This window comes from Coregonus lavaretus (genome assembly GCF_964263955.1).
Source record: "Coregonus lavaretus genome assembly, chromosome: 3".
Taxonomy (NCBI): domain Eukaryota; kingdom Metazoa; phylum Chordata; class Actinopteri; order Salmoniformes; family Salmonidae; genus Coregonus; species Coregonus lavaretus.
The window spans coordinates 11139193-11162022 of record NC_139990.1 but is presented as its reverse complement, the minus strand read 5'-3'; the positions used below and the strand labels follow the sequence as shown (position 1 = coordinate 11162022).

Genomic DNA, 22830 nt, shown 5'->3' with positions numbered 1-22830 from the left:
ACCACACGGGGGGACATAGTGAATGACCCGCAGAGAGCTGGGACCAAAGTAACAAAGCCTACCATCAGTAACACACTACGCCGCCAGGGACTCAAATCCTGCAGTGCCAGACGTGTCCCCCTGCTTAAGCCAGTACATGTCCAGGCCCGTCTGAAGTTTGCTAGAGTGCATTTGGATGATCCAGAAGAGGATTGGGAGAATGTCATATGGTCAGATGAAACCAAAATATAACTTTTTGTTAAAAACTCAAAGAATGCTGAGTTGCATCCAAAGAATACCATACCTACTGTGAAGCATGGGGGTGGAAACATCATGCTTTGGGGCTGTTTTTCTGCAAAGGGACCAGGATGACTGATCCGTGTAAAGGAAAGAATGAATGGGGCCATGTATCGTGAGATTTTGAGTGAAAACCTCCTTCCATCAGCAAGGGCATTGAAGATGAAACGTGGCTGGGTCTTTCAGCATGACAATGATCCCAAACACACCGCTCGGGCAACGAAGTAGTGGCTTCGTAAGAAGCATTTCAAGGTACTGGAGTGGGCTAGCCAGTCTCCAGATCTCAACCCCATAGAAAATCTTTGGAGGGAGTTGAAAGTCCGTGTTGCCCAGCGACAGCCCCAAAACATCACTGCTCTAGAGGAGATCTGCATGGAGGAATGGGCCAAAATACCAGCAACAGTGTGTGAAAACCTTGTGAAGACTTACAGAAAACGTTTGACCTGTGTCATTGCCAACAAATGGTATATAACAAAGTATTGAGAAACTTTTGTTATTGACCAAATACTTATTTTCCACCATAATTTGCAAATAAATTCATAAAAAATCCTACAATGTGATTTTCTGGATTTTTTTCCCCCATTTTGTCTGTCATAGTTGACGTGTACCTATGATGAAAATTACAGGCCTCTCTCATCTTTTTAAGTGGGAGAACTTGCACAATTGGTGGCTGACTAAATACTTTTTTCCCCCACTGTATAGACAGTTATAATTGTAATGGCTTAGCAGATAATAAGAAAAGAAGATCAGTATTTACCTGGCTAAAAGAGTAGGAATATAATATATATTGTTTACAGGAAAGTCACTTAACAATTTTAGATGTAGTTGTGTGGCAAAAGGACTGGGGCGGGGGAATATACTTCTCCCATGGGCAAAGAAACTCAAAAGGGAGGTGGCGATATTAATTAACAATCATTTTTATCAGAATGTGCAAATTTTCCAAATAGATTCCGCAAGGTAGATGGATTCTTTTAAATATGTTATTGTACCATAAACAGATTTGGCTCATTAATCTATACGGTCCAAATAATGATGATCCACGAGTCTTTGAAAATACATATAATAATTTATCAAGCCTACAAGCAATACAATACTATTATTATGGTGGGAGATTATAATAAAGTTTTAATACATCCTCATGCACTTAAGGAAATCATGAATATCATGGATATATTGGAACTAGTGGATATATATGGAGGATTAAATATCCTGACCGAATGAGATATTCATGGTGGAGGCTCAATCAACCTAGTAGTCTTGACTACATTCTTATGTCATTCTTGCTGGAACCAAAAGTTTAAAAAAAAGTGTTAATAGGGAACAGAATGCGTTCGGACCATCAAATAAATCGGCATATACATTACTCTTATAGAATTTCCACATGGGCGAGGATATTGGAAATGTAATCAAAGCCTATTGGATGACAACTTGTTTTTAACCAGGACAAAATAATTTATAACAGACTTTTTCCCGACATAACATAGGTACAGCAGATCCCCTTATTGGACACTTTAAAAATGTGCCTTTAGAAGCCATGCAATTCAATACTCCTCTTTAAAACAAAAGCAATTTAGGTCAAAAGAGTTCATATTAACAGAGGAAATAGAGTGACTAACAGTACAGATAGATAGCAATAAAAACGTTACCATAGAGGCACAGAAATTAGAGGAAAAACAAAAAGAAATGGAGGAACTTATTTAAAAAAGATTAAGTGTTATATTTTATAAAAATAAAGTGAAATGGATGGAATATGGGGGAAAATGCACAAATTATTTTTTTATCTTCAACAGAAATGCTACCAAAAATAATTTACTGAAACTTCTTAAAAATGACAGAGTCACCAAACAATAATTTGAAAGAGGAAGCAAAGTACTTTAAGCATATGTTTTCATCATCTCCACTAACCGAAGTTAATTGTAAGGATTTTTTTAAAATTAATAATGTAAAATTAACAGAAAGACCCATGTGAAGGACAAATTACAGAGGAGGGACTTCGTGATGCAATTAAAGCCTTTAAGTCCGGTAAAACTCCAGGGCTGGATGGCATACCAGTTGAGGTATACCAAACTTTATTTGATGTACTCAGAGGACCGTTATTAGCATGTTTTAACCACTCCTATAAAAATGGTAGATTATCAGATACTCAACAAGAAGGTCTGATTTCATTATTACTGAAACAGGACCCAAGTGGTAAATATAAAGATCCAGTCCATTAAAAAAAATAGGAGGCCCCTTACACTTCAGTGTTGTGATGCAAACATTCTAGCAAAATGCATAGCACATGGACAAAAAAAAGGTATTGTGGGATATTATTAATCCTAATGTGATGGACATTTTTATGTTTGTGCTTTTCTAATAACCAATTTCTGTGTTCTATTTATGTGCTTTTCTAATAACCAATGTATGTGCTCATGCAAGTGACTGATTGCACGAATCCTCACTATCAGTATCTGCAATTTGGCAGTACGCCCAGAACCTTGTTTCAAGGTCTCAGCTTAGAGAGAAGAAGCCTCGTGAGGTATTGGTCTGTCACTAACTAAGTCGCTCTGGATAAGAGTGCCTGCTAAATGACTAAAATGTAAATGTAAATGTCACATGCATGAGCCAGTATTGGTCGGTCACATGAAGGAAGCAAATGTTAATGATGAAATAAATATGAAAAATATGAGAAACCAGGCCTGGTATTCATAGCTGACTTTGAAAAGGCTTTTGATAAAGTACGACTGGAATTGATACAGTTGAAGTCTGAAGTTTACATACACCTTAGCCAAATACATTTAAACTCAGTTTTTCACAATTTCTGACATTTAATCCTAGTAAAAATTCCATGTCTTAGGTCAGTTAGGATCACCACATTATTTTAAGAATGTGAAAGGTCAGAATAATAGTAGAGAGTGATTTATTTCAGCTTTTATTTCTTTCATCACATTCCCAGTGGGTCAGAAGTTTACATACACTCAATTAATATTTGGTAACATTGCCTTTAAATTGTTTAACTTGGTTCAAACGTTTTGGGTAGCCTTCCACAAGCTTCCCACAATAACTTGGGTGAATTTTGGCCCATTCCTCCTGACAGAGCTGGTGTAACTGAGTCAGGCTTGGCCTGCTCACACACACTTTTTTAGTTCTGCCCACAAATGTTCTATAGGATTGAGGTCAGGGCTTTGTGATGGCCACTCCAATACCTTGACTTTGTTGTCTTTAAGCCATTTTGTCACAACTTTGGAAGTATGCTTGGGGTCATTGTCCATTTGGAAGACCCATTTGCGACCAAGCTTTAACTTCCTGACTGATGTCTTGAGATGTTGCTTCACAGCCACTGCTCCAAAACCGCCATAAAAAAGCCAGACTACGGTTTGCAACTGCACATGGGGACAAAGATCGTACTTTTTGGAGAAATGTCCTCTGGTCTGATTAAACAAAATTAGAACTGTTTGGCCATAATGACCATCGTTATGTTTGGAAGAAAAAGGGGGTGGCTTGCAAGCCGAAGAACACTATCCCAACCGTGAAGCACGGGGGTGGCAGCATCATGCTGTGGGGGTGCTTTGCTGCAGGAGGGACTGGTGCACTTCACAAAATACAGAGGGGAAAAAAAGTATTTAGTCAGCCACCAATTGTGCAAGTTCTCCCACTTAAAAAGATGAGAGAGGCCTGTAATTTTCATCATAGGTACACGTCAACTATGACAGACAAAATTAGAATTTTTTTCTCCAGAAAATCACATTGTAGGATTTTTAATGAATTTATTTGCAAATTATGGTGGAAAATAAGTATTTGGTCAATAACAAAAGTTTCTCAATACTTTGTTATATACCCTTTGTTGGCAATGACAGAGGTCAAACGTTTTCTGTAAGTCTTCACAAGGTTTTCACACACTGTTGCTGGTATTTTGGCCCATTCCTCCATGCAGATCTCCTCTAGAGCAGTGACGTTTTGGGGCTGTCGCTGGGCAACATGGACTTTCAACTCCCTCCAAAGATTTTCTATGGGGTTGAGATCTGGAGACTGGCTAGGCCACTCCAGGACCTTGAAATGCTTCTTACGAAGCCACTCCTTCGTTGCCCGGGCGGTGTGTTTGGGATCATTGTCATGCTGAAAGACCCAGCCACGTTTCATCTTCAATGCCCTTGCTGATGGAAGGAGGTTTTCACTCAAAATCTCACGATACATGGCCCCATTCATTCTTTCCTTTACACGGATCAGTCGTCCTGGTCCCTTTGCAGAAAAACAGCCCCAAAGCATGATGTTTCCACCCCCATGCTTCACAGTAGGTATGGTGTTCTTTGGATGCAACTCAGCATTCTTTGTCCTCCAAACACGACGAGTTGAGTTTTTACCAAAAAGTTCTATTTTGGTTTCATCTGACCATATGACATTCTCCCAATCCTCTTCTGGATCATCCAAATGCACTCTAGCAAACTTTAGACGGGCCTGGACATGTACTGGCTTAAGCAGGGGGACACGTCTGGCACTGCAGGATTTGAGTCCCTGGCGGCGTAGTGTGTTACTGATGGTAGGCTTTGTTACTTTGGTCCCAGCTCTCTGCAGGTCATTCACTAGGTCCCCCCGTGTGGTTCTGGGATTTTTGCTCACCGTTCTTGTGATCATTTTGACCCCACGGGGTGAGATCTTGCGTGGAGCCCCAGATCGAGGGAGATTATCAGTGGTCTTGTATGTCTTCCATTTCCTAATAATTGCTCCCACAGTTGATTTATTCAAAACAAGCTGCTTACCTATTGCAGATTCAGTCTTCCCAGCCTGGTGCAGGTCTACAATTTTGTTTCTGGTGTCCTTTGACAGCTCTTTGGTCTTGGCCATAGTGGAGTTTGGAGTGTGACTGTTTGAGGTTGTGGACAGGTGTCTTTTATACTGATAACAAGTTCAAACAGGTGCCATTAATACAGGTAACGAGTGGAGGACAGAGGAGCCTCTTAAAGAAGAAGTTACAGGTCTGTGAGAGCCAGAACTCTTGCTTGTTTGTAGGTGACCAAATACTTATTTTCCACCATAATTTGCAAATAAATTCATTAAAAATCCTAATGTGATTTTCAGGATTTTTTTCCTAATTTTGTCTGTCATAGTTGACGTGTACCTATGATGAAAATTACAGGCCTCTCTCATCTTTTTAAGTGGGAGAACTTGCACAATTGGTGGCTGACTAAATACTTTTTTCCCCCACTGTATTTTGTGAAGTGCACCAGTCCCTCCTGCAGCAAAGCACCCCCACAGCATGATGCTGCCACCCCCGTGCTTCACGGTTGGGATAGTGTTCTTCGGCTTGTAAGCCACCCCCTTTTTCTTCCAAACATAACGATGGTCATTATGGCCAAACAGTTCTAATTTTGTTTAATCAGACCAGAGGACATTTCTCCAAAAAGTACGATCTTTGTCCCCATGTGCAGTTGCAAACCGTAGTCTGGCTTTTTTATGGCGGTTTTGGAGCAGTGGCTTCTTCCTTGCTGAGCGGCCTTTCAGGTTATGTCGATATAGGACTTGTTTTACTGTGGATATACATACTTTTGTACCTGTTTCCTCCAGCATCTTCACAAGGTCCTTTGTTGTTGTTCTTGGGATTGATTTGCACTTTTCGCACCAAAGCACGTTCATCTCTAGGAGACACAACGAGTCTCCTTCCTGAGCGGTATGATGGCTGCGTGGTCCCATGGTGTTTATACTTGCATACTATTGTTTGTACAGATGAACGTGGTACCTTCAGGCGTTTGGAAATTGCTCCCAAGGATGAACCAGACTTGTGGAGGTCTACACATTTTTTTCTGAGGTCTTGGCTGATTTCTTTTGATTTTCCCATGATGTCAAGCAAAGAGGCACCGAGTTTGAAGGTAGGCCTTGAAATACATCCACAGGTACACCTCCAATTGACTCAAATGATGTCAATTAGCCTATCAGAAGCTTCTAAAGCCATGACATCATTTTCTGGAATTTTCCAAGCTGTTTAAAGCACAGTTAACTTAGTGTATGTAAACTTCTGACCCACTGGAATTGTGATACAGGGAATTATAAGTGAAATAATCTGTCTGTAAACAATTGTTGGAAAAATTACTTGTGTCATGCACAAAGTAGATGTCCTAACCGACTTGCCAAAACTATAGTTTGTTAAGAAGAAATTTGTTGAGTGGTTGAAAAAAACGAGTTTTAATGACTCCAACCTAAGGGTATGTAAACTTCCGACTTCAACTGTATATAACGGTCTGAAATACTTCAATTTAGGATAATCTCTTATACAATGGGTTAAAGTTATGTATAGTAACCCTAGGCGTAAAATAGTAAATAATGGCTACTTCTCAGAAAGTTTTAAACTGTCAAGAGGAGTAAAACAAGGGTGTCCACTCTTGGCATATCTATTTATTATGGCCATCGAAATGTTAGCTATTAAAATCAAATCCAACAATAATATCAAGGGGCTAGAAATCCAGGGCTTAAAAACAAAGGTGTCATTGTACGCTGATGATTCATGTTTTCTTTTAAATCCACAATTTGGATCCCTCCACAGCCTCATAGAGGATCTAGATAATTGTTCTAACCTCTCTGGATTACAACCAAATTATGATGTGTACTATATTACGTATTGGATCACTGAAAAATACAACTTTTACATTACCATGTAGCTTACTGATGAGGGTATGAGGCCATTTCATATGAGTGTGTGTAACTATGTTAAAGTTAGTATGGATGAGTGGTTCTGGGTGACTAAGTCTGGGGTAGTAAATTCCAATCTGTCCAAGGAAGATAGTGGGGTTTATATTAGAATGATGTACGGAGGGAATGTCCTGCTTGGGGGTAAGAGGTCATGACATAGAAGGGGAGTGCTCATTGACGATGGCCAGATGTGGTTGAAGAAATGTGTAACCAAGAGTATAAAAGATGTGACTGTGTGTATGGGCAGTTCAACTGACAAGGGGGCAGTTAGATGAACCCACGGGCTCGTGATCAAATAAATACTTGGTAAAATCTCCACAGAATGTCTAAGTAAATTCTTGCATCTTGAACTTCTAAATACCAGAAACTCATCATAACACTTACCAATAAAATAATCTGACGGTGAAGTGGACATACTTGGTATTCATATCCCGAAAAAAGAAATGATCTCACTACAATACATTTTAATAGAAAGTTATCAAAAATAGATAAGGTCTTGCTTCCATGGAAAGGAAAATACCTGTCTATTTGTGGAAAAATCACCCTGATTAACTCTTTAGTCATATCCCAGCTTACCTATTTGCTTATGGCCTTACCTACACCTAGCGACTTGTTTTTTAAATTATATGAGCAAAATACACTGCTCAAAAAAATAAAGGGAACACTAAAATAACACATCCTAGATCTGAATGAAATAATCTTATTAAATACTTTTTTCTTTACATAGTTGAATGTGCTGACAACAAAATCACACAAAAATGATCAATGGAAATCAAATTTATCAACCCACGGAGGTATGGATTTGGAGTCACCCTCAAAATTAAAGTGGAAAACCACACTACAGGCTGATCCAACTTTGATGTAATGTCCTTAAAAACAAGTCAAAATGAGGCTCAGTAGTGTGTGTGGCCTCCACGTGCCTGTATGACCTCCCTACAACGCCTGGGCATGCTCCTGATGAGGTGGCGGATGGTCTCCTGAGGGATCTCCTCCCAGACCTGGACTAAAGCATCCGCCAACTCCTGGACAGTCTGTGGTGCAACGTGGCGTTGGTGGATGGAGCGAGACATGATGTCCCAGATGTGCTCAATTGGATTCAGGTCTGGGGAACGGGCGGGCCAGTCCATAGCATCAATGCCTTCCTCTTGCAGGAACTGCTGACACACTCCAGCCACATGAGGTCTAGCATTGTCTTGCATTAGGAGGAACCCAGGGCCAACCGCACCAGCATTTGGTCTCACAAGGGGTCTGAGGAGCTCATCTCGGTACCCAATGGCAGTCAGGCTACCTCTGGCGAGCACATGGAGGGCTGCGCGGCCCCCCAAAGAAATGCCACCCCACACCATGACTGACCCACCGCCAAACCGGTCATGCTGGAGGATGTTGCAGGCAGCAGAACGTTCTCCACGGCGTCTCCAGACTCTGTCACGTCTGTCACATGTGCTCAGTGTGAACCTACTTTCATCTGCGAAGAGCACAGGGCACCAGTGGCGAATTTTCCAATCTTGGTGTTCTCTGGCAAATGCCAAACGTCCTGCACGGTGTTGGGCTGTAAGCACAACCCCCACCTGTGGACGTCGGGCCCTCATACCACCCTCATGGAGTCTGTTTCTGACCATTTGAGCAGACACATGCACATTTGTGGCCTGCTGGAGGTCATTTTGCAGGGCTCTGGCAGTGCTCCTCCTGCTCCTCCTTGCACAAAGGCGGAGGTAGCAGTCCTGCTGCTGGGTTGTTGCCCTCCTACGGCCTCCTCCACGTCTCCTGATGTACTGGCCTGTCTCCTGGTAGCGCCTCCATGCTCTGGACACTACGCTGACAGACACAGCAAACCTTCTTGCCACAGCTCGCATTGATGTGCCATCCTGGATGAGCTGCACTACCTGAGCCACTTGTGTGGGTTGTAGACTCAGTCTCATGCTACCACTAGAGTGAAAGCACCGCCAGCATTCAAAAGTGACCAAAACATCAGCCAGGAAGCATAGGAACTGAGAAGTGGTCTGTGGTCACCACCTGCAAAACCAGTCCTTTATTGGGGGTGTCTTGCTAATTGCCTATAATTTCCACCTGTTGTCTATTCCATTTGCACAACAGCATGTGACATTTATTGTCAATCAGTGTTGCTTCCTAAGTGGACAGTTTGATTTCACAGAAGTGTGATTGACTTGGAGTTACATTGTGTTGTTTAAGTGTTCCCTTTATTTTTTTGAGCAGTGTATATTCCATTTTATTTGGAACGGCAAGCCAGACAAAATTAAACGGGCCTATTTACATCTATAATGAATATGAATTCGGAGGGCAGAAATTATTAAATATTAAAGCATTAGACCTCTCATTAAAGGCTTCAGTCATACATTACATTTTAGTCATTTAGCAGACGCTCTTATCCAGAGCGACTTACATGATCAATTAGGGTTAAGTGCCTTGCTCAAGGGCACAGACAGATTTTTCACCTAGTCGGCTCGGGGATTAGAACCAGCGACCTTTCGGTTACTGGCACAACGCTCTTAACCACTAAACTACCTGCCACCCCAACAAAAGTTATACTTAAATCCAAACTGGTTCTCTAGCAGATGAGTAAGAATGTCTCACCCCATGTTCAAGAATGGCCTTTTTCCCTTTATTCAGATTACACCTTTCACTTTCAGTTACTTGAAAATGAAATCGTCGCCAAAATATCGCTATTTTTAAAACAAGCCATAGAAAGTGCTGAATACAACAGGTGTAGACCTTACCGTGAAATGCTTACTTACAAGCCCTTAACCAACAATGCAGTTAAGAAAATAGAGTTAAGAAAATATTTACTAAATAAACTACAGTAAAAAATATAAAGTAACAATAAAATAACAATAACGAGGCTATATACAGGGGGTACCGGTACCGAGTCAATGTGCGGGGGTACAGGTTAGTTGAGGTAATTTGTACATGTAGGTAGGGGTAAAGTGACTATGCATAGATAATAAACAACGAGTAGTAGCAGTGTAAAAACAAAAAAAAGGGGGGGGGGGGGGTCAATGCAAATAGTCTGGGTGGCCATTTGATTACTTGTTCAGCAGTCTTATGGCTTGGGGGTAGAAGCTGTTAAGGAGCCTTTTGGACCTAGACTTGGCTCTCCGGTACCGCTTGCCATGTGGTAGCAGAGACAACAGTCTATGACTTGGGTGACTGGAGTCCTTGACAATGTTTTGGGCCTTTCTCTGACACCGCCTAGTATATACAGTGCATTTTGAAAGTATTCAGACCCCTTGACTTTTTCCACATTTTGTTATGTTAAAGCCTTATTCTAAAATTGATTAAATGGTTTTTTCCCCCTCATCAATCTACAGACAACGCCCCATAATGACATAGCAAAAACAGGTTTTTAGAAATGTCTCCAAATGTAAAAAAACAACAACTGAAATCTCACATTTACATAAGTATTCAGACCCTTCACTCAGGACTTTCTTGAAGCACCTTTGGCAGCGATTATAGCCTTGAGTCTTCTTGGGTATGACGCTACAAGCTTGGCACACCTGTATCTGGGGAGTTTCTCCCATTCTTCTCTGCAGATCCTCTTTGCAGATAGGTCTTTGGCAAACTCCAAGTGGGCTGTCATGTGCCTTTTACTGAGGAGTGGCTACCGTCTGGCCACTCTACCATAAAGGCCTGATTGGTGTAGTGCTGCAGAGATGGTTGTCCTTCTGGAAGGTTCTCCCATCTCCACAGAGGAACTCTGGACCTCTTTCAGAGTGACCATCGGGTTCTTGGTCACCTCCCTGACCAAGGCCTTTCTCCCCCAATTGCTTAGTTTGGCCGGGCGGCCAGCTCTAGGAAGAGTCTTGGTGGTTCCAAACTTCTTCCATGTAAGAATCATGGAGGCCACTGTGTTCTTGGGGACCTTCAATGCTGCAGAAATGTTTTTGGTACCCTTCCCCAGATCTGTGCCTCGACCCAATCTTGTCTTGGAGCTCTACGGACAATTCCTTCGACCTCGTGGCTTGGTTTTTGCTCTGACTTGCACTGTCAACTGTGTTACCTTATATAGACAGGTGTGTGCCTTTCCAAATCATGTCCAATCAATTGAATTTACCACAGGTGGACTCCAATCAAGTTGTAGAAACATCTCAAGGATGATCAACGGAAACAGGATGCACCTGAGCTCAATTTCGAGTCTCATAGCAAACGGTCTGAATAATTATGTAAATAAGGTATTTAAAATTATACATTTGCTAAAATATCTAAAAACCTGTTTTCGCTTTGTCATTATGGGGTATTGTGTATAGATTGATGAGACTTTTTTCCATTTAATCCATTTTAGAATAAGGCTGTAATGTAACAAATTGTGGAAAAAGTAAAGGGTTCTGAATACTTTCCGAATGCACTGTATATGGGCGATACAACCATCCCAGCTCTGCAGATTTTGCTGCGAAGTGACAGAATCATTAGATCATTTGTTTTGGTACTGTCCATATATAGCTTGTTTTTGGTCGCAGGTTCAGGAATGGCTGAAGAATTGCAACATTTACCTGGAGCTAACTCTGCAAATAGCACTGCTGTCATAGTCAATCGATCAATGATATAATAATACTCTTAGCAAAAATCTTTATCTTTAATTTACAATCTGTAGAAACAATGAGAATAGAAACGTTCAGAACTTTTGTGAAACAGCACAGTTGAAAAATATATGGCAAATAGAAACTGGATGGTCTTCAGAGATAGATGGGAGGGGTTGAGGGTAGCTGAAGGATGGGACTAAAAACAAACAAAAATAACTATTGTAAAATATCCTGTGTCCGTAAAATGTATATAGTATGTATAAGCTGGAAGTAGAAGCCTAAGGGTTGTCCATTACTTTACTTAAATTAGGCGAGGGGTGGTAGGGTTAGGGGAAAATAATAAAATAAAAATATGTATATAGTATAATAATAGTGAAGACATCAAAACTATGAAATAACACATATGGAATCATGTAGTAAGCAAAAAAGTGTTAAACAGATCAAAATATATTTTATATTTGAGATTCTTCAAAGTAGCCACCCTTTGTCTTGATGACAGCTTTGCACACTCTTGGCATTCTCTCAACCAGCTTCATGAGGTAGTCACCTGGAATGCATTTCAGTTAACAGGTGTGCCTTGTTAAAAGTTAATTTGTGGAATTTCCATCTTAATGCGTTTGAGCCAATCAGTTGTGTTGTGACAAGGTAGGGGGGTATACAGAAGATAGCCCTTTTTGGTAAAAGACCAAGTCCATATTATGTCAAGAATAATAATAATAATAATAATAATAATAATATGCCATTTAGCAGACGCTTTTATCCAAAGCGACTTACAGTCATGTGTGCATACATTTTTACGTATGGGTGGTCCTGGGGATCGAACCCACTACCCTGGCGTTACAAGCGCCATGCTCTACCAATTGAGCTACAGAGGACCACAGCTCAAATAAGCAAAGAGAAACGACAGTCCATCATTACTTTAAGACATGCCGACAATTACATTGATGGAAGCCACAATCTGCAATATTAAAGCTGATCGACCCCCCCCCAAAAAAAAAAAAAAAAAAAGGAAGAGAAGAGAAGTGAGTGAGATTTAATCCTACAGGTTTCGAAGCAACATGCAGATGATCACACTAGTCCCAGATCACACAGAAGTCTATCAACAATCACTCACCTTTATCAAACAGCATCTGTTTGATCTCGTTAAAGTCAGCAGGGGCCAGAATCACCTCCTGTAGTCTGCCAGGCTCATCATGGTTCTGCTCCTCCACCTCCTTAGCAAGCTGCATCAGTCTGGACTGTTCTGCCAGTCCTCGGGCTTGTACCACACCAAGGAAATACCACGGGTACCTCATCGTCTGGGCGTTGGGGGAGAGACTAGCGGAGATTAGCTGATGTGTGGTGAGTGTACCTTAAATATTTATATTTTACTTAAGATTTTATTTGACTTTTTCAATATAAAACAGAGTATCAAAACAGAAATGCAGAAACTAAAAACTAAAGCAAAAAATAAAATAACTGATGCCATAAGGTAGGAACAGTACAATATATGAAAGCAATTATGATATTGGTTTTCACCAAGGTATACTTAATAAGGTCAACCTGGTTTGTGAAAGCTATCCATTTCTCGCATTTTCTTTCAAAAACTGGTTTTTGAAGTCTTAAGGCATGTCAAATTTTCCATAGCATATATTTTTTACATTATATTTGTATTTAGTTGTGCCATTGTTCTATGATCACCCTTTACGTGAGTATCTAGTGTGTGTATGCTTGAGTAAGAGGTGTGTGCCTCACCAGGTATTTCTGTCGGTGTCTGTATTTGAGGACATGGCTGAAGAGTAGAGCTTTTTCAATTTGGCTGCCACACGACACACACAGGTAGAAGGGCACCTGGCCCTCACTGCAACACTCTATCACTGCACTGAGACCTGTACAAACACACACACACACACACACACACACAGAGGTAGAATGACAAAGCCGTTACAGTACTGTGGCAAACACCACACGTTCGCTCACATACACAGTAAATACACACTCACAGAGGTAGAAAGACAAAGGTACTAAGCACAGTTATCTGAACACACACACTCCTGAGACACTGACCGACCAAAGGCAGGCTGTTGTTGACGTTGTCTCTCAGGTTCTTGGTGGGGTGAAGGGAGTTCTCTGTGGCCCCTCCTATACGTGTCACCTCTTGGCTGTGTCCTAGGACGGTCCCCTGGTACTCCACCTCACACACACCTGAGAACACACATATACAATAATCTACTTCTGCCACCAATGCAGTAAATTATGTGTGTGTCTCTCGATATCAGTCTCACCAGTGTCTGTGCCTGTACGGACACAGAGTCCAGTTCTTCCCAGATGTACAGAACCTGACCAGCAATCTTACAGAGGAGAGGACTACAGCGGTTAAAGAGACAGGCTAACAAAACTAGCAGCTAACAAAACTAGCAGCTAACAAAACTAGCAGCGAACTGAGCCAATGCCTTGGCTTTGCTTAGGGTTCCCTTGGTTCAAACCTGTCAGTCCCACTTATTTACCCAGATATCCAGGGGCCTGTTTGACTTCTGGCTGGTTTAAAAGGTAGGTAGCATAAACGTAACCACAGGTAACATATGGATTTGTATTAGTACACACATCAAAAGTCCCAATGCAAAGTTACACCTCACTTTTCTATTTGTGAAGTTATTACACAAAACCAATTGGAATTCCGAAGAATGCCGAAGTCATGTCCTAAAATGTTTTTCCAGGGGTGTGATGTAATATGGAGGACCCGGCAAGCCAGCCTATTCCCTACAATGTAAACTCCAAAATAAATAACTTAAAATTAAACCAAATCGTTTGCACTCATGACTACTGGTTTCAATTACATTTTCAGTCAACTTACAAGCAAATACTTTTTTTGTTGTTGTTACAAATCAACTTGTAATGTTGCTAGCCAACTAGCCTGCTAATGTTAGCTAACGTTAGAATGAGTCAGCAAGTTGCTAGCAACACCTAGCTTATAGATACATTAAAGGAAACCAAAGTTTTGGAAATACATAACGCCATCTAAACGGTTATCAAAGAATGTTAGCCATATGCAGTTATCTTAGCCAGCAAGCTTGCCAGCCAGCTAACGTTAGCTTTTAAACCAACTAGCTATTAGCATAGCCAGCCTAGCCAACCGACATGGTTATGGTCGACAAGCACAACTACTGGAGACCAGCTAGAACACAACTAAAACAACACAACTAAAACATAACCGCAGCTTAAAAGCAAAGAGAGAGCAGAGACTTACAGATTGATGGTTGGGGCCCATCCGATGGTAAAACGTTTAAAGTGGCAATATGTAACTTTTTGGGCGAGTCTAAGAAGTGGAAGATCTGCGCTATTTCTATGCTTCCTGTTCTTAAGTTTTGTTTTTGTGTCTTTTACTTTCAGTTTGTACACCAGCTTCAAACAGCTGAAACAACAATATTTTGGGTTATGAAAAATATATTTCACAGCGGTTTAGATGGTACAATGACTCTCTACACTACAGTAGCTTATTTTGTCACATAAACTGAAATTAGGCCTTCTATTAGGGTTTTAACAACCAGGACACGGTGAAGCGATTTCTGCATAGTGCAACTTTAAAAGAGTGCAGGCTGAGTTAGCTACCAAAGCGAGGGGGAGTAGGGCTTCACCGGGCTGAAATCCAAAATAGATAGATTCCAGATGTCAGTCAGCTAGCACTAAGCCAAGGTGGAAAAAGTTACAAAACTCCCGAAACCTAATTCACAGAACACATGCGGAAAAGTTGACAAAACAAAAAGGAGAACAGAAGAGGTACTACACAATTAGAGCAAGCAGGTATGATTCTCTTTTGTTTTGAGCCCACGGCTCCCACTAGATAACACATCCACAAAGCGAGCTAGCATACGAACTTGGTTATCCAGAAATAAGTTCTAAATATGTAATAACCCAAAAACATAACTATGTTTGTACTTCTAGGTAACCAGCTTGTGACTACAACTAAGTTACTGTGTTGTTACATTGGTGCATAGAAACTCATGCTTCCTACCCTTTAAGGCGTCCACCTCAGGCTGGGTCTGAGGCTGGGGCTGAGGTTCCACCTCGGGGTCCACAGGCTCCTGTTTGATAATGACTGAAGGGAGAGGAAGAGAGGTTGAAACCTCACTGACCTCCATTGCTCTATCCAATACAGTAATTACATAATTTTAATCACTGTAAAATCTGACCATTTCAGTAGCCACCAATCCAAGTAAGAGAGTACCATGTCTAACAATTGTAAAACAGCAGAAGTTTCGTTTTTCGTTTCCTCTCACCCGTGTCGTCTTGGTCCAGATGTGGTTCTGAGGAGTTCTGTGGCAACCAGGCTCTTATTGGCTCAGTGTTCTGTGGTGTCTGGGATTTGATTGGTTCAGAATGATGTGGTGTCTTGGCTCTTATTGGCTCAGGGACCATCTCTGTTCTCTCGGAGCTCTGGCTCAACTGGGGCTGATCCGGGTTCTGATTATCTGGCCGTCTGTCTGCGGTCTGTATGCTCTGGCCTGACTCCAGCTGATCTCCAGTCAGTTTACCAGCCACTGTATCTGCTGTCTGCAGGGGATGATGGGGCTCAATCTGATCCATGGTCAGTTTATCCATCACTCTGTGGTTCTGGTCAAAGCCCTGCTCCGTTTCTGGGTCAGGACCAACTGGGGAACAAAGCTGGTGTCTGGTTGCTGGGTGTAGACGCAGGGCATTCTGGTTCTGTTCCTGCAGCATGTACATGGCTACAAACACACATACACACACACAAAATCCATTAGCACATCATCAAATACAATACGATCAAATACACGGCACGAACCCACCAACGCACAGACATACGCACACACACCTTCGTAGAATGGAGCAGACTGCACAAGGTTATACCACTTCTGGTCCAGCAGCATCACCTAGGCAACACAACAGAGACAGGTACATTATGATCTATGAGTCCCACTCCAGTCTGCTGTGGCATCACAGACCGACACACAGGTGTGGTTAGAAAGTTCTTACACAAACGGATAGAGACTTGACTACGACTAAAACCAACAGTATGCTTACAAATAACCTTTTCCCTGTCCAGAACCCTGACCCCTAACCTCTAAAGCCTAATTTATACCTTATGTACGTAAGCTACGCAAAATGATCGCCATTTTGCGTAGCTAATTGTAGTTCTTGTTGCGTTCTGCGTAGGGTATAAATAAGCCTTAACCTTGACCCCATCTACATCCTTCCTGACCCTAAACCATCCAATGACCCTGTGTTGACCAGGCTGTGACCCCTGAACCCTGAGGTTTCCATGTTTACCTGTGCATCGAGTTCCACCTCCAGTTGTGACAGTGCCCAAGCGACCTTCCTGAGGAGGTGTGGACTCGGAGGCTGCTGCTGCTCCCTCAACCAATCACAGCGCATAGGACTGTACTGGGAAAACTGTTAAGAACACATACACATATTACACACATATTACACACACACACATACTTTTGTAGTTGCTAGTAGTGTCGCACATTCATGATGTCACTCACCATGTAGCGCTTCTGGTGTTGCACGCTGATGATGTGTTCACAGATGTGTGTACTGGAGAGAGTGTCAGCACAGCTCACACACATGAAAAACGTAGCCTGGGATATACCTCTACACTCCAACACACTGCCCAGACCTGGAACACGCACACACACACACACACACACACACACACTAGCGTTGAATATTTTCCCGGGTATTTTACAAATGTTCCATCTCGAGAATAAATCACTTTTCTCCAGGGTAACCCGGTATTTCCCACCAAAACCGTAAGTGTCATTCTAAAGCATTTAGCTATTTATTTTTATTTAACCAGGTAAGCCAGTTGAGAACAAGTTCTCATTTACAACTGCGACCTGGCCAAGATAAAGCAAAGCAGTGCGATAAAAACAACAACACAGAGTTACATATGGAATAAACAAAACGTCAAGAACACAATAGAAAATCTATATACAGTGTGTGCAAATGTAGTAAGTTATGGAGGTAAGGCAATAAATAGGTCATAGTGCAAAATAATTACAATTTAGTATTAACACTGGAGTGATAGATGTGCAGAAGATGTTGTGCAAATAGAGATCCTGGGGTGCAAATGAGCAAAATAAGTAATGTAAATAACAATATGGGGATGAGGTAGTTGGGTGGGCTAATTACAGATGGGCTGTGTACAGGTGCAGTGATTGGTAAGCTGCTCTGACTGATGCTTAAAGATAGTGAGGGAGATAAGTGTCTCCAGCTTCAGAGATTTTTGCAGTTCGTTCCAGTCATTTGCAGCAGAGAAATGGAAGGAATGGCGGCCAAAGGAGGTGTTGGCTTTGGGGATGACCAGTGAGATATACCTGCTGGAACGCATACTACGGGTGGGTGTTGCTATGGTGACCAGTGAGCTAAGATAAGGCGGGGATTTGCCTAGAAGTGATTTATAGATGACCTGGAGCCAGTGGGTTTGGCGACGAATATGTAGTGAGGGCCAGCCAACGAGAGCGTACAGGTCACAATGGAGGGTAGTATATGGGGCTTTGGTGACAAAACGGATGGCACTGTGATAGACTACATCCAATTTGCTGAGTAGAGTGTTGGAAGCTATTTTGTAAATGACATCGCCGAAGTCAAGGATCGGTAGGATAGTCCGTTTTACGAGGGCATGTTTAGCAGCATGAGTGAAGGAGGCTTTGTTGCGAAATAGGAAGCCGATTCTAGATTTAACTTTGGATTGGAGATGCTTAATGTGAGTCTGGAAGGAGAGTTTACAGTCTAACCAGACACCTAGGTATTTGTAGTTGTCCACATATTCTAAGTCGGACCCGCCGAGAGTAGTGATTCTAGTCGGGCGGGCGGGTGCAAGCAGCGTTCGATTGAAGAGCATGCATTTAGTTTTACTAGCGTTTAAGAGCAGTTGGAGGCCACGGAAGGAGTGTTGTATGGCATTGAAGCTCGTTTGGAGGTTTGTTAACACAGTGTCCAATGAAGGGCCAGATGTATACAAAATGGTGTTGTCTGCGTAGAGGTGGATCTGAGAGTCACCAGCAGCAAGAGCGACATCATCGATATACACAGAGAATAGAGTCGGCCCGAGAATTGAACCCTGTGGCACCCCCATAGAGACTGCCAGAGGTCCAGACAACAGGCCCTCCGATTTGACACATTGAACTCTATCTGAGAAGTAGTTGGTGAACCAGGCGAGGCAGTAATTTGAGAAACCAAGGCTATTTAGTCTGCCAATAAGAATGCAGTGGCTGAGGTGCACCCATGACCAGCTCGGAAACCAGATTGCATAGCGGAGAAGGTACGGTGGGATTCGAAATGGTCGGTGATCTGTTAACTTGGCTTTCAAATACTTTTGAAAGGCAGGGCAGGATGGATATAGGTCTGTAACAGTTTGGATCTAGAGTGTCACCCCCTTTGAAGAGGGGGATGACCGCGGCAGCTTTCCAATCTCTGGGGATCTCAGACGATACGAAAGAGAGGTTGAACAGGCTAGTAATAGGGGTTGCGACAATTTCGGCGGCTAATTTTAGAAAGAAAGGGTCCAGATTGTCTAGCCCAGCTGATTTGTAGAGGGTCCAGATTTCGCAGCTCTTTCAGGACATCAGCTATCTGAATTTAGGTGAAGGAGAAGCGGGGGGGGCATGGGCAAGTTGCAGCGGAGGGTGCAGAGCTGGTGGCGGGGGTAGGGGTAGCCAAGTGGAAAGCATGGCAAGCCGTAGCAAAATGGTTATTGAAATTCTCGATTATTGTAGATTTATCAGTGGTGACAGTGTTTCCTAGCCTCAGTGCAGTGGGTAGCTGGGAGGAGGTGCTCTTATTCTCCATGGACTTTACAATGTCCCAAAACGTTTTGGAGTTAGTGCTACAGGATGCACATAGCTGTTTGAAAAAGCTAACCTTTGCTTTCCTAACTGATTATGTATATTGGTTCCTGACTTCCCTGAAAAGTTGGGAATTTAAAACCATCGGACAGAATAATGTGCCATTCTAAGGTGTATTATACATAACATCTAACATTTTCTTATTGCATTCGTTAGCCAAAAAATTAAGTAATTGATAATCTCGCAAGGTCGTGTTTTAAATGTTTATTTATGTCGTTGGGGTTTGAAACAGTCCGAATCATGAGGCAAAAAAGTTCAAAACCACTTTATAAAACAAACTTAGGATATATCTGGGACTCTTTGTTAACGTAGGCATAGGCTATTCATAGGAATGTTATGTGAACACCTGACATACAGTTGGCCAATAATAGATTGGGCTTTTCACAAAACAAAATGTTGGTCAAAACACATAGGCTAGCCTACATCGTATCCAAATATAGCCACAGCATAAAATAAATGAAATGTGAGTCTTTTGCCTACATAAACTTGGTGTTGATGCTGATGATGGGGAGCATGACGAAACAGACAACTAGTAGGATACAAGCTGAGTGGAGCTGCACAGCACAGTGGAGAAAGTGAGGAAGATTGCGCGTCACTTTCGCAAGTCAGGGGTCAGTGATGACAAGCTACAGGGGCAGGCTACGTGGGGGTAGAGTTTGGGAAAGAGCTCAAGATAAAATTGGACTGCAGCACAGGGTGAAACAGTCTGGCAGATATGGTAGATAGTGTGTAGCACACAATGCTGTTTGCAATGCAGGTCCGGCTCGAGGTATTTTACCCACTTTTTCTCCCCAATTTCGATCTTGTCTCATCGCTGCAACTCCCCAACGAGCTCGGGAGGTGAAGGTCGAGTCATGCGTCCTCCGAAATATGACCCGCCAAACCGCTCTTCTTAACACCCGCCCGCTTAACCCGGAAGCCAGGCGCACCAACGTGTCGGAGGAAACACCGTTCAACTGACGACCGAAGTCAACCTGCAGGCGCCCGGCCCGCCACAAGGAGTCACTAGAGCGCGATGAGCCAAGTAAAGCCCCCCCCCCCGGCCAAACCCTCCCCTAACCCAGACGACGCCGGGCCAATTGTGCGCCGCCCTATGGGACTCCCGGTCACGGCCTGTTGTAACACAGCCTTGGATCGAACCTGGGTCTGTAGTGACGCCTCAAGCACTGTGATGCAGTGCCTTAGACCGCTGCGCCACTCAGGAGGCCCCAAGCTGTCCGTTTAAACTATTAGCACACAGCTCGGACACCCAAGCATACCCACAAGACATGCCACCAGAGGTCTCTTCACAATCCCCAAGTCCAGAACAGTCTATGGGAGGCACACAGTACTACATAGAACCATGACTACATGGAACTCTATTCCACATCAGGTAACTGATTCAAGCAGTAGATTCAGATTTAAAAAACAGGTAAAAATACACCTTATGGAACAGTGGGGACTGTGAAGAGACACACAATACATTGTGATATTGTTGTATGGCGGTATTAAACATTTTGTATTGTAGATATGTAGTGATGTAATAATGTTATATGATGTACTGTTTTATCTTTTGTTTTATATGTAATGTAAGTGCCTTATTGTGTTTGGACCCCAGGAAGAGTAGCTGCTGCCTTGGTAACAGCTAATGGGGATCCCTAATAAATACAAATACAAACAGTTTTTGTGACAAAACTATCGGTAAAGTTGAAAATGCAATGGAAACACATTGAACTTTAGATTTTTATTCAGTACATGAAAACTTAAGCAAAAAAAGTACATTGTGTGTGCACTACGTCATCACGCACTGATTTCTATCCGCAACAAGTCCGTTCGGTGGAAACACACCACTGGTGGGAAAATGTGCATATTTTCTTTATGCCTAATTTTTTATATTAGCATGAAAATGTGTCGCCAATTGGATGGAAACCTAGCTACTGACTGAAAAAAATAAACTGATGCACAACCAAATTTCAAAGTTGCACCTTGGGTATTTTACTAGTCTAACTCTCAACATTGTTTTTATTTTTATGTATTTTTGTGGGGGGGGGGGGGTCATGGGGTCAAGGGGGGGGTTCTGCAACATCTTGAAGAACAATCTGGCCTTAATGGCCATATACTCTTATAATCTTCACCCGGCACCGCCAGAAGAGGACTGGCCACCCCTCAGAGCCTGGTTCCTCTCTAGGTTTCTTCCTAGGTTCCTGCTTTTCTAGCGAGTTTTTCCTAGCCACTGTGCTTCTACATCTGCATTGCTTGCTGTTTGGTGTTTTAGGCTGGGTTTCTGTATAGGAAATTGTGACATCTGCTGATGTAAAAAGGGCTTTATAAATAAATGTGATTGATTGACTGATAAGCCTGTGGTCCTCTGTAGCTCAATTGGTAGAGCATGGCGCTTGTAACGCCAGGGTAGTGGGTTCGATCCCCGGGACCACCCATACGTAAAAATGTATGCACACATGACTAAGTCGCTTTGGATAAAAGCGTCTGCTAAATGGCATATTATTATTATATTATTATTATAAGCGACTGCTTATGTCGCTTATGCCTGGAGCCGGCACTGCTGCAATGGTATGTAGGAGAACGTGTCGCTCGTAGCCATTTCTGCTAGAATTTCATCCAGTGCTTGCATTGGCTTAAGGTATGACTGCATCTTGCATTGGCTTGAGCTAAGACTGCACTTACTGAAGCCCCCTCTACTCTCTCTGAACTTGTCTCGCATGTGTTCGGGTGTAGGCCTGCATGTCATATCAATCTATTTGTCGAACCGCCTGTAGGCTACACTTTATTCTCCCCTTTCAGATTTAGCATTCTGCCTCGGTGGCATTCGTTTTAGTGAAGCTCTGCTACACATCTGACATTTTTGGAATGAATCAAAGTAGCTACCTACCGGTAGCTCAAATGTTGTAGCCAATTTTGTTACCGTAGGCCTACTAACTGCATTTCAAGGTTGAGTGTACAGTTTCAGCATAATATGCTATTACAAAAGCACACACTCTCACAGACGCCCACTGAGCGTTGATTGATCATGCAGATAGCAGAGCAGAGAAGCCAGATTTTACATTGCATATTACAGTTCCATTTCACGTCATGCTGTTCATAGAAATCATTTATTATACTGGTTTCTCACAGTTATTTATCCCGGGAAACTGGAGTGGGTTTGGGGTGAGAAATCTCTGTAAATCTCGGTAACCCGGTTCCCGTTCTTTAACTCTAACACACACACACACACAGAGAGATCGCTCTACATTCTACCAAATATCTGGAGCACACGCACACACAGTACTGACCTATGATCGGTTCTGTGTTGTGAAGGCCCTTCACTCTCAGGTACTTGGACAGGTGGCTGGGGCCGACAACCCTCTTTGCTGTTAGTGACACACCAGACAATCAATCAACACCAAGTATTCACAGAGTGACACATCATTCAGCCTATCAACACCAAGTATTCACAGAGTGACACATCATTCAGCCTATCAACACCAAGTATTCACAGAGTGACACATCATTCAGCCTATCAACACCAAGTT

At 42.4% G+C, this 22830-nt stretch overlaps 1 protein-coding gene across 1 annotated transcript in view; it reads right to left on the bottom strand.

The window, feature by feature from the left end:
- Positions 1-22830, bottom strand: part of LOC311121175 (uncharacterized protein) — a 90817-nt gene that overhangs the window by 5197 nt on the left and 62790 nt on the right. The window contains exons 45-53 of the mRNA XM_084157930.1: positions 22591-22668; positions 16958-17091; positions 16740-16862; positions 16285-16342; positions 15728-16177; positions 15463-15546; positions 13518-13655; positions 13206-13339; positions 12586-12769 (exon numbers count right to left, since the gene is read on the bottom strand). Of these exons, the coding sequence (XP_084014056.1) occupies positions 12586-12769; positions 13206-13339; positions 13518-13655; positions 15463-15546; positions 15728-16177; positions 16285-16342; positions 16740-16862; positions 16958-17091; positions 22591-22668 (1383 nt within the window). The remainder of the gene's footprint in view (positions 1-12585; positions 12770-13205; positions 13340-13517; positions 13656-15462; positions 15547-15727; positions 16178-16284; positions 16343-16739; positions 16863-16957; positions 17092-22590; positions 22669-22830) is intronic.